This window comes from Equus caballus, chromosome 22, assembly GCF_041296265.1.
Source record: "Equus caballus isolate H_3958 breed thoroughbred chromosome 22, TB-T2T, whole genome shotgun sequence".
Classification (NCBI taxonomy): Eukaryota; Metazoa; Chordata; class Mammalia; order Perissodactyla; family Equidae; genus Equus; species Equus caballus.
In genome coordinates this window covers 15,011,679-15,023,822 of record NC_091705.1, presented here as the reverse complement: position 1 = coordinate 15,023,822, position 12,144 = coordinate 15,011,679, and the positions used below count along the sequence as shown (strand labels likewise).

The window sequence follows — 12,144 nt, the reverse complement described above, 5'->3', positions numbered from 1 at the left end:
AAAAAGTAGGAAAGGCTTTGTTCAAACTCTTGCTAGTAAACAAGTCTTACCTCAACTGATACAATGGCTACGTGACATCAAAGTACTATAAATTATCAAAACTATCGTACAGAAAAATTACAAATTCATTGCAAAATACATTACACTGCTACCATTAAGAAAAAAGTGCTTTTTGTTTTCCTTTCTTTTTTTTTTTTTTGCCAGAAAAGTATTCTTTCAATATAGAAAATCCTATGCGTTACCCTGCATGTGGCTAGGATGTATCATAACGGAGTTTGTACTGAGTCTTTCTGATTTGCTGAATGAAGGGCTGAAAAATATAATAATGACTTATTAAAGCAGTGTTCCAAATGACCACGCCAGCTGTCAGTGGAGAGATGCCTGTTTAAGACCCAAGAAGATGCCCTGGTCTGTTGAACCCTGCTGGTCATCACACTGTCCCACCAATCAGCTGGTCTAGAATGCACAGGCCTTTGCACGTTCTGTGGTTTCCTCGTGTTCTCCTGAATTACTCTCATGTCCTCATCTAGCTTTGTCACCTGCATGAATCCCCTGCTCAGTGATGCCTGTATTGTCTCATGAGGGGAACGATGCAAGATGGTGGACCTGCTAGTTTCAAGAAGGGATGTCCGAGGAGTTCCTGGGCTGTGGCTCTTTGGGAAGGCTCCCTCACCAACATCAGGTCTAGGAATCCCCGGAGCACTGAAGAAACCTGCGAAAACACAAGATGCCATCCTGAGGACGAACACCGAAACCCAAGCCAGTTCTCCCAAACGGTTTCCCAGCTAATTCCCAGGAAAGTCATTCTATCAACAACATCACATTCTAGAAAGTCAGCTTGAGGAGAAAGATGTTATGGAAGCAAAAGGCAGGTATTGCCTTTATTAACATATGATGTTTTCCTTACCTTCTTGAAGTTTGAAATAATAGGCGTAAATGACAGTGAATGCCATTTACAATGACAATGAAGAATGATAATTTATTTACTAAGTAAAATAATAATGATGATAATATTGCTAATAGCAGCTATAATGAAGCCTTGACTATGTACAGGCACTGGTCATACATGTTTGATGGAGTGTGGTATTAACATAGAATAGTTTAATTTTTATAACAATTCAACCATCTAGGCTCTGTGGCATCCCCTTTCTTGAAGAGAAACAAGCTTCTGTAAGGATTTCTGAGACAGACAGCATTTTTCCTTTAATTTCTTATAATTTACTTTCTGAGGTATATCTTACATACATTCAAGTGCATAAATAGTAAGTGTATGTTTTACATAGTTTTTTTTTACATATTTTACACCTATATTTCCCCACCCCTATCAAAATATAGAACATTTCTACCACTCCAGGAGGCTATCTCAGGCCAGCTTCCTGTCAATACCCATCTCCCTGCAAAGGGATAAAACTTTGGCCACACACTCCAGGGATGAATCTCACAGACATGATGCTGAGTCATATACTCTCAACTCTTCTCTATCTGGCTTCTTCCCCTCAAAGTTGTTTCTGTGAGATTCATCCCTGATGTGTGTGGCCAACGTTTTATCCTTTTCATTGCTCTGTAGTAGTCACTGTTGAATTATACCACATTTTATTTATCTATTTGGGAAACAACTTTGGGCAGTTTTCCGTTTTTGACCATTAGGATTAAAGCTGCTCTCATACGTGACTTTGAAGAACATCACACTCATTTCTATTGGGTGTGGGACTATTTTGATACCATACTATTTTAGCCACTTTTCATTATTCAAACTTTGTTCAATGCAGTAAAAGTTTTAATCTCCTGTTCAATTCAAGCAGTTTCCTTTTTTTGTTTTTTTTTTGGTCCACAGAACCTATATGAGTGATTCTATTGGGGGTTTTCCCTAAGATTTAGGGGTAGGGGGAATGTTGTCAAGATGGCAGCATAGGCAGACTCTGAACTCACCTCCTCCCAAGGACACAACAAATTTAATTTACAACTACTCGTGGAACAATTACCCTGAGAGAGAACTGAAAACTGACTAAAAAGGACCCCTGCAACAAGGAACAGTGCTGACAGACGTGGAAGAGGCAGAAATTCCATTCTGAAGAGAAAAAAGCCACCTTCACAAGCTGCAGCGCTTCACAGCTGGCTAGGAGCAATCCTAAGGTATGAAGCCTTCCCCAGAGGACTGGGGGATCTGAGCGGGGGAGCGTTACCACTATAAGCACCTTTCAGACACAGCACAACCAAGACAAGTGTCGTACGGCTATTACCTACAACGGGGAGTATCCCCAGAAAAAGCTATCAGACATAAGGGAAAGAAAAGCCTGCTCTTAAAGGACCCATGCATAAATTCATCTGTTTCAGAAAGCAACCTAAAATCACCAGAAAGGTGCACAGTCCTTTGGTGAAAAGAGACTCACCTGATAGGCTGTGGGTGCATCTCAGTGAGAAGTGAGACCTCTCCAGGCACTGAGACATTGGCAGCAGCCATTATTGTGACCTAGTACAGGCATGCTGACACAGATGCTGGCAGACTCCATTGGAGTTCTTCCCCTGGCCTATTAGCACAGGGGTCTGCCCCATCCAAAAAACACTGATTTAATTCAGCTCAGCCAGGGTAGGTAGTCCACCCTTGGGACTGGCCCCATACAACAGCAAGCCCTCAGGCAACTTGTGGGCTCTGCATAGCATAGGTCGGGTGTCTGGAACCTCTGCAGCCCAATGAGTAGGTCTGCCTCTGTGGGGCAAGGCATACATGAGGAGCAAGAAGAGGGTGTGAGACATTGGTGGAGTGTGTGAGGCCTCTGCAGTGGGGCCACTGGGTCTGCTTCAGTGGGTCAGGGTATGTGCCCAGGGCAGGACTGTGTTGATGGGGAGTGTGGCCCTGTGGGCAGTGGGGCTTCTCAGCTGCAGCAGACTTGTGCTTCTCGAACAGCCACATAGGAAATCAGACTTGAAACAACTTGAAACAACTTCCAAAACTTGAAACAACCGAGTGCTCCCATGCCTGGGGCTGGCCCCACTCAGCTGCAATCCTGAGAGAGCTGACAAGAGCCTTGCAGGCCAGAGGCCTACAGCAATTGCAAGCCCCTCAGCCTAACAAACAGCCACGCTGGGGGGACTACTCACTTAAGAGAAAAACTACCACAGGAACATGCTATTAGACCTTGCAGCCAACTGTGCTGTAACTCCCCATGGCCAATAAAGTGACTGAAGGGTCCATAGCAGCCACACACAGCTGATATTACAACCAGGCAGACAGGGGGACAGCCTAGCCTTCCTGGGCACCTGCAGCAAGAGCAACCCTGCCACAACAGAAGAATACATGTACCCCACACAGGGGACATTCCTGGAACATCTGGAACTGGTGATGAGAGGGAAGCACAATGCTGAGCCTCATAAGGCATCTCTTACACAAGACCACCTCTCCAAGATTGGGAGATGTAGCTGACCTACCTAATATAAAGAAATAAGCACAGAGAAAGAGGCAAAATGAGGAGGCAAAGGAATATGTTTCAAGTAAGAGATCAGGACAAAACCTCAAAATCAAACTAAATGAAACAGAAATAATCTACCTGACAAAGAGTTCAAACAAAAAGTCATAATGATGCTCATTGATCTTGGGAGAAGAATGGGTGAACTTAGTGAGAACTTCAACAAAGAATTGGAGAATATAAAAAAGAACCAATCAGAAATGAAGAATACAATGTTGGAAATGAAAAATTCTCTAGAGGGATCAATAGCAGAGTAGATGATACAGAAGAGCAGATCAGTGAGCTGGACAAAAGACCAGAGGAAATCACCCAAGCTGAACAGATAAAAGAAAAAGAATTAAAAAGAATGAGGACAGTCTAAGGAACCTCTGGGACAACATCAAGCACACTAACACTCATCGTATAGGTGTCCTAGAAGGAGAATAGAGAGACAAAAGGGGAGAGGATCTATCTGAAGAAACAATAGCTGAAAACTTTCCTAACATAAAGAAGGAAATGGATATGCAGGTGCAGGAATTATAGAGATCACCAAACAAGTTAAACCCAAAGAGGCCCACATCAAGCCACATTATAATTAAAATGCCAAGAATTAAAGATAAAGAGAGAATCCTAAAAGCCGCAAGAGAAATACAACAACTTACATACAAAGGAAATCCCATAAGGCTATCAGCTGACTTCTCAGCAGAAACCTCACAGGCTAAAGGGAGTGGCACACTATATTTAAAGTGCTGAAAGGGAAAAACCTACAGCCAAGAATACTCTACCCCACAAGGTCCTCATTCAGAATGGAAGGAGATATAAAGAATTTCTCAGACAAGCAAAAACTAGTGGAGTTTATCACCATGAAACCAGCCCTATAAGAAATGCTAAAGGGACTTATTTAAGTGGGAAAGAGAATCTCACAAACAGGAATAAGAAAATTATTTTAAAAAAGCAATAAATTCACTGGTAAAGGCAAATATACAGTAAAGGTAGCAGCTCAACCACCAGTGAAGATAATATGAAGGTCAAAATACGAAAGTACAAAAATTATCTATTTTCATGATAAGAGGGTAATAGATACACAGACACACACAGACAAAGAGGTTAGATATAATATAAAAAAACATAAAATCTGGGAAGAAAGGAGTAAAAGAGTAGAGCTTTTAGCAAGAGGTCAAACTATAGAGACAATCAACTTAATATAGATTGCTATATACATAGGTTATTATATATGAACCTCATGGTAATCGAAAACCAGAAACCTATAATAATTACACAAAAAATTAAGAGAAAGGAACCCAAACATAATACTAAATTATTATAGCTACTTTAAATGTCAATGGACTAAATGCTCCAATCAAAAGGCACACGGTGACAGATTGGATAAAAATAAAAGATCCATATATATGCTGCATATAAGAGACACACTTCCAACCTAAAGACACTCACAAACTGAAAGTGAAGAGATGGAAAAAGACACTCCATGCAAATGGCAATGAAAAGAAAGCTGAAGTAGCAATATTTATATCAGACAAAATAGACTTTAAAACAAAAACTGTAACAAGAGACAAAGCAGGGCACTACATAATAATATAGGGAACAATCCAACAAGAGGATATAACACTTGTAAATATCTATGCACCTAATATAGGAGCACCTAAATATAGAAAGCAATTATTAACAGACATAAAAGAAAAACGAGACAGTAACACAATAATAGTAGGGGATTTTAACTCTCCACTTACACCAATGGATAAATCATCCAAACAGAAGATCAATAAGGAGACACTGGCTTTAAATGACACATTAGACCAGATGGACTTAGTATATATATACAGAGCATTCCCTCCAAAAACCACAGAACACACATTCCTTTCAAATACACATGGAACATTCTCTAGAATAGATCACATAAATAGGCCACAAAACAAGTTTCAATAAATTTAAGAAAACTGAAATAATGCCAAGCATCTTTTCTGACCACAATGGTATGAAACTAGAAATCAACTACAGGAAGAAAATCAGAAAAGCCACAACTATGTAGAGATCAAACAAAATGCTGTTGAACAATGATTGGGTCAATGAAGAAATCAAAGGAGAAATCAAAAAATACCTGGCGACAAATGAAATACAACATGCCAAAGTTTAGGGGACACAGCAAAAGTGGTTCTAAGAGGGAAGTTTACAGCAAAACAGGTTTCCCTCAACAAACAAGAAAAATCTCAAATAAGCAATCTAACAGTGCACCTAAAGGAAATGGAAAAAGAACAAACAAAGCCCAAAACCAGTATAAGGAAGGAAATAATAAAAATCAGAGCAGAAATAAATGAAATAGAGACTAAAAAAAGCAATAGAAAAAATCAATGAAACCAAGAGCTGGTTCTTTGAAAAGATAAAAAAACTGACAAACTTTTAGCTAGACTCATCAAGAAAAAAGAGAGAAGGCTCAAATAAATAAAATCAGAAATGAAAGAGGCGAAATTACAATGGACACATCAGAAATACAACAGAGTATAAGAGAATACTATGAGAAGCTATACACCAACAAATTGGATAATCTAGAAGAAATGGATAAATTCTTAGAATCATACAACCTTCCAAAACTGAATCAAGAAGAAATAGAGAATTTGAATAGACCAATCACCAGTAAGGATACTGAAACAATAATCAAAAACCTCCTCCCAAATAAGTCCAAGACTAGACAGCTTCCCTGGTGAATTCTACCAAACATTTAAAGAAGACTTAAGACCTATCCTTCTCAAACTCTTCCAAAAAATTGAAGAGTAGGGGAAGCTTCTGAGCTCATTCTACAAAGCCAGCATTACTCTGATACCAAAACTAACCAAGGGCAACACAAAGAAAGAAAATTACAGGCCAAGATCTCTTATGGACACGGATGCAAAAATCCTCAACAAAATACTAACAAATGGAATAAAAAAAATAAGTTAAAAAAGATCATACACCATAATTAAGTAGGATTTATTCTGGGGATGCAAGGATGGTCCAACACCCACATATCAAGCAGCATAATACACAACATTAACAAAATGAAGAATAAAAATCACATGATCCTCTCAATAGATACAGAGAAAGCTTTTGACAAGATACAGCATCCATTTATGATAAAAACTGTGAATCAAATGAGCATAGAAGGAAAGTACCTCAACATAATAAAGACCATATATGACAAACTCACAGCTAATATCATTCTCAATGGAGAAAAACTGAAAGTTATCCCTCTAAGAACAGGAACCAGACAAGGTTGCCCACTGTCACCACTCTTATTTAACATAGTATTGGAAGTCCGAGCCAGAGTAATCAGGCAAGAAAAAGAAATAAAAGGGATCCAAATTAGAAAGAAAGAAGTGAAACTGTTACTATTTGCAGATGACATGATTTTACATATAGAAAACCCTAAATAATCCACCAAAAATCTTTTAGAAATAATAAATTAATACAGTAAAGTTGCAGGATACAAAATCAAGATAAAAAAATCACTTGCATTTCTATACACTAACAATGAATTATAAGAAAGAGAAATTAAGAATACAATCCCATTTACAATTGCGACAAAAAGAACAAAATGCCTAGGAATAAACTTAGCCAAAGAGGTGAAAGATCTATACACTGAAAACTATAAAACATTGTTGAAATAAATTGAGGAAGACACAAAGAAATGGAAAGATATTCTGTGTTCTTGGACTGGAAGAACTATCATAGTTAAAAATGCCCATACTTCCTAAAGCAATCTACAGATTCAATGAAATCTACAGGTTCAATACAATCTGTATCAAAGTTCCAGCAACATTTTTCACAGAAATAGAATAAAGAATCTTAAAATTTATATGGAAAAACAAAAGACCCTGAATAGCCAAAGCAATCCTGAGAAAAAAGACCAAAGCTGGAGGCATCAACCTCCCTGATTTCAAAATATACTACAAAGCTATAGTAAGCAAAACAGCATGGTACTGGCACAAAAACAGACACACAGATTAATGGAACAGAATCGAAAGCCCAGAAATAAACTCACACATCTATGGACAGCTAATTTTCGACAAAGGAGCCAAGAATATACAATGGAGAAAGGAAAGTCTCTTCGATAGATGGTGTTGGGAAAACTGGACAGCCACATGTAAAAGAATGAAAGCAGACCATTATCTTTCAGCATGCACAAAAATCAACTCAAAATGGATTAAAGACTTGAATGTAAGACTGAAATCATAGAAACTCTAGATGAAAACATCGGCAGTATGCTCTTCAATATCAGTCTAAGCAGCATATTTTCAAGTACCACGTCTGACCAGGCAAGGGAAACAATAGGAAAAAGCAAATGGGACTACATCAAACTAAAAAGCTTCTGCACAGTGAAGGAAACCATCAACAAAATGAAAAGACAGCCTAACAATTGGGAGAAGATATTTGCAAAACAGATATCTGATAAGGGGTTAATATTCAAAACATATAAAGAACTCATATACCTCAACAACAAAAAAACTAACAACCCAGTTAAGAAATGGGCAAAAGATCTGAACAGATATTTCTATAAAGATATACAGATGGCCAACAGGCACATGAGAAGATGTTCAACATCACTAACTCTCAGGGAAATGCAAATCAAAACTACAATGAGATATCACCTTTCTCCGGTCAGAATGGCTATAATTAACAAGACAGGGAATAGCAAGAGTTGGAGAGGATGTGGAGAAAAGGGAACTCTCATACACTGCTGGGGGGAGTGCACACTGGTGCAGCCATTATGGAAAACAGTATGGAGATTCCTCAAAAATCTAAGAGTAGAACTACCATATGATCCAGTTATTTCACTGCTGAGTATTTACCTAAAGAACATGAAAACATGAATGCGTAAAGATAACATGCACCCCTATGTTCATTGCAGCATTATTCACAACAGACAAGACTTGCAAGTAACCTCAGTGCCCATCAACGGATAAATGGATAAAGAAGACGTGGTACGTATACAGAATGGAATACTACTCAGCCATAAAAAACCATGAAATCCAGTCATTTGTGACAACATGGATGGACCTTGAGGGTATTATGCTAAGTGAAATAAGTCAGAGGGAGAAAATCAAATACCGTATGATCTCACTCATAAATAGAAGGTAAAACAACAACAAACAATCTCATAGAGACAGAGATTGGATTGGTGGTTACCAGAGAAGCAGGGAGGAAGGAGGGCAAAAGGGGTGATTAGGCACATGTATGTGGTGATGGACTGTAGTTAGTCTCTGGGTGGTGAACATGATGTAATCTACACAGAAACTGGAATATAATGATATACACCTGAAATTTATATGATGTTATAAACCAATGTTATCACAATAAAAAAAAGATTTAGGGGTGAGGAAAGAGAAGATGCTTCCATTATAAACTAGTCTCTCCTAAACAGCAGCCTTACTCTCTCTTATCACGAGGCAGATTGGGGGGAGGTGTGTGTGGGGTCAGTGTTTATGGAACTTATCTGTGGAAACAGCACCTCTCAGCAAGCCCTGCCCCCACTGGCAGCCCCCACAGTGGTGGGTCTTTGACTTAGCATCATTTTTTATGAGCTTGACCCTACTTGGCAATCCTTGGAAAACAGGAAATACCCCACATGGTTCCTTCACCATGTCCTTCATTGCCTTGCTCAATCTAGCCCCTGCCTACCTCTCTGATATGTCTTACCAGCCCCCTTGCTCACTTTGCTCCAGCATATAAGCCTTCTCTCTTGGCTTAGGGTCTTTGTACTTGCTCCTCCCTCTGCCTGGGACATTTTTCTCCCAGATCTTTGCACGGCTTGCTCCTTCTTTACACTCAAGTTCCAGTTCAGATGCTCCCTCTCCAGAAAGGACTTCCTTCAGTCCTCTTCAGCCTAAGCTAGGCCCAATCCCCTCCCCTGCACTCTCATCACATCACAGTTTTATTAGCTTCATAGCATGTACCAGTCTCTGAAATTATTTTGTTCACCCATTTGTTTGTCATTTCTTATCTGCCTCCCGAACTAGAATGCAAGCTCTATAAGAGTGAGGAAATATGGGGTCTTGTGCTGTGATATCCCCAGCAATTAGAACAGTCCTCAGCAAGTCATTGGTTCTCAATGAGGGAGTGTTGAGTGGAGCACCTGATTATTCTTCTAGCCACCCTATGACAGAGGAGCAGACTGTACCCCACTGTACAGATGAACTTTGGAGAGGCTGAATCACTTGTCCAATGAGTGAACAGGAAGAGCAGAGATGTGAATCCAAGTGACTCTAATTCCAAATTCCATGCCCGTAAACCAGGATCTATTCCTGGATATGATATGGCGGTCTTTAAAACTACAGAGAGAATAATGATGAACATAGGGGTGCATATATCTTTTTGAAGTATTGATTTCATATTCTTTGGATAAATATCCAGTAGTGGAATAGCTGGATCATATGGTATTTCTACTTTTAATTTTTTGAGAAATCTCCATACTGTTTTCTGTAGTGGCTGCACCAGTTTGCAGTTCCCACCAGCAGTGTATGACAGTTCCCTCTCCAATACTTGCTATTTCTTGTTTTGTTAATTATGTTCACAATAACCAAGACATGGAAGCAAACCAAGTGCCCATCAATGGAAGAGTGGATAAGGAATATGTGGTATATATATATTATGTGGTATATATTATATATATGTATATATATAATATTATATATACATATACATTGTGTATATATATATATATACATATATACACAATGGAATACTACTCAGCCATAAAAAAGATAAAATTGTGTTATTTGCAACAATATGCATGGACATTGATGGTATTGTGCTAAGCAAAATAAGTCAGAGAAATACTGTATCATTTCACTCATATGTGGAAAATAAACAAACAAACACAGAGATAAGAAGAACAGATTAGTGGTTACCAGCAGGGAAGGGGGTGGGGAGGGGGTGAAAGGGGTAAAGGGGCACATATGGATGATGACAGATAAAAACTAGACTATTGCTGGTGAACACAGTGCAGTATATACAGAAACTGAAATACAATGATGTACACCTGATATTTACACAGTTATAAGTCAACATGATCTCAATAAAATAATTTTTTAAAACGGCAGCTAGAAAGGTACTGAATGTCCTGGGTGAATCCACAGCCCTCCAGTTCTATTTCAAATAGTCTTGTTGATGTTCCAGTGTCAATATAGAACCTCTTCTCATTGGTGTTCAATCTCACTGTGGAATCATTAGTTTTTATCTCTCAAATGTTACTCAGGAATTAATGAAAAATAAAAATGATTCAGATCTGGGGAAAAAAAAAAAACAAACTACAGAGAGACTGAAAAATCCAAGAACGATTTTGAACTTCAGCAACAGACACCACTTCTCACCTTGTGTAGGTCCTTCACCCTTGGAGGTAAACTGTCCCGGATCCTCCGCATCGCCTGGAGGGGAGGCTCGTTGAAGTAGGGGGGCTCGCCATCGATCATTTCTATCACCATGATCCCAAGGGACCAGATGTCCACCTGTCAGGCACAGCCCACTGGTTATCTCAGGCAAGGAGGACATTCTGAAATGGGGGACGTGTCCAGGGAACCCAGAAGGTTCATACTCATTCATAAATTAACGTGGTATTTGTAACCCCTCAAAATTTACAATACAAATTTATAGGTTCAACTGAGGAGTTACCGAGTGTTTGCTAACGGTCTTCATTTACTTTATAAGACAACTTCAATGAAGGTCCCGACAATTAGATATAGGTGAATACCTTAACATTCTAAAGTTTAGAGCTTTTAGTTTTAACCCTGTTAACTTTGGTGGTTAACTGTCTATCAGGGCAGATGAGAAAAACATCCAAAGCTTAATGTTATGAACATAGGGAAAAAAGTTGCATTTAAACCATAATAAAATAGAAAAGTTTTTGACATCTTCATAAGAAACTGCAAAGAGCTACATTGCACAATGCAGAGTATATTCTGACTTTTTATTAATTTAATTTTTAAAAACAATTATACCCCCCCTACTTTGCAGTTCTTTCCTTTACGTTTAATCATTTTGAAGCAGCAAGCACAAAACCTTGCTTTATAAAAACCATTTTCAGGGAATAGAGAAAAGAAAAGGAAGAGATGACATGCAATTCTTTCTGAGCAAAGAACGGGAAGTCAGGACAATGAGAAGGCATCATTGTGCTATAAATTCCCAGTTACAGTCTCTTCCCTGGGATAGCCTCATTACACCTTTTATCAGTTAGCTGCATTCTGTTATTACCCTGGCAGTGACCTTCACCGAGAATTTATGCTCTTGGGACCACAGTGAGGAGAACAAGCTGAGTACTCACGCAAGGGCAAGCAAATGAGGGAAAGAGAACAGGGTCCACCTTAACTTATGCCAAGATGCTTAGCCCATTGGTCCATGCCACCTCTTGCATGCTTCTCTTAGAATTGCCTTCTGCACCATAACGTGTGGAAGCACTGTGCGCCCAGCCGAAGCGAACTCCTTGCCTTCATGTGTGTGTAGCCTTGCGTGCCTCCGCTTCTCCTCATGCTATTCCCTCCCAGAAGGCCTTTCCTCCACTCCTTCTGGTCCCTTATTTTCACACATCCAGACCTTATCTCTTAATAGATAATGAGTGACTGTTTCCTTTCCAGAGGAAACAGAAACTGTGCCATATTTTTAAATAGGTTATAATATTCCTACATAATTTTTTCTATGGGAAAACACTATTGCTCAT

General features: G+C 39.1%; 1 protein-coding gene across 14 annotated transcripts in view; it reads right to left on the bottom strand.

Moving 5' to 3' along the window:
• Positions 1-12,144, bottom strand: part of PAK5 (p21 (RAC1) activated kinase 5) — a 310,095-nt gene that overhangs the window by 16,286 nt on the left and 281,665 nt on the right. For 5 of the 14 annotated variants that reach the window (XR_011430892.1, XR_011430889.1, XR_011430888.1 and 2 more), the window contains 2 exons: positions 10,805-10,939; positions 540-712 (listed from right to left, as the gene is read on the bottom strand). Coding sequence is in view for 7 of the 14 variants with exons in the window: in XM_070247449.1 (XP_070103550.1) it covers positions 557-712; positions 10,805-10,939 (291 nt within the window). In the remaining 7 variants the exon portion in view is untranslated. Of the gene's footprint in view, positions 1-169; positions 713-10,804; positions 10,940-12,144 lie in introns of those variants that run through there. The other 9 variants (XR_011430886.1, XR_011430891.1, XM_023626124.2 and 6 more) reach the window with 3 other exon arrangements.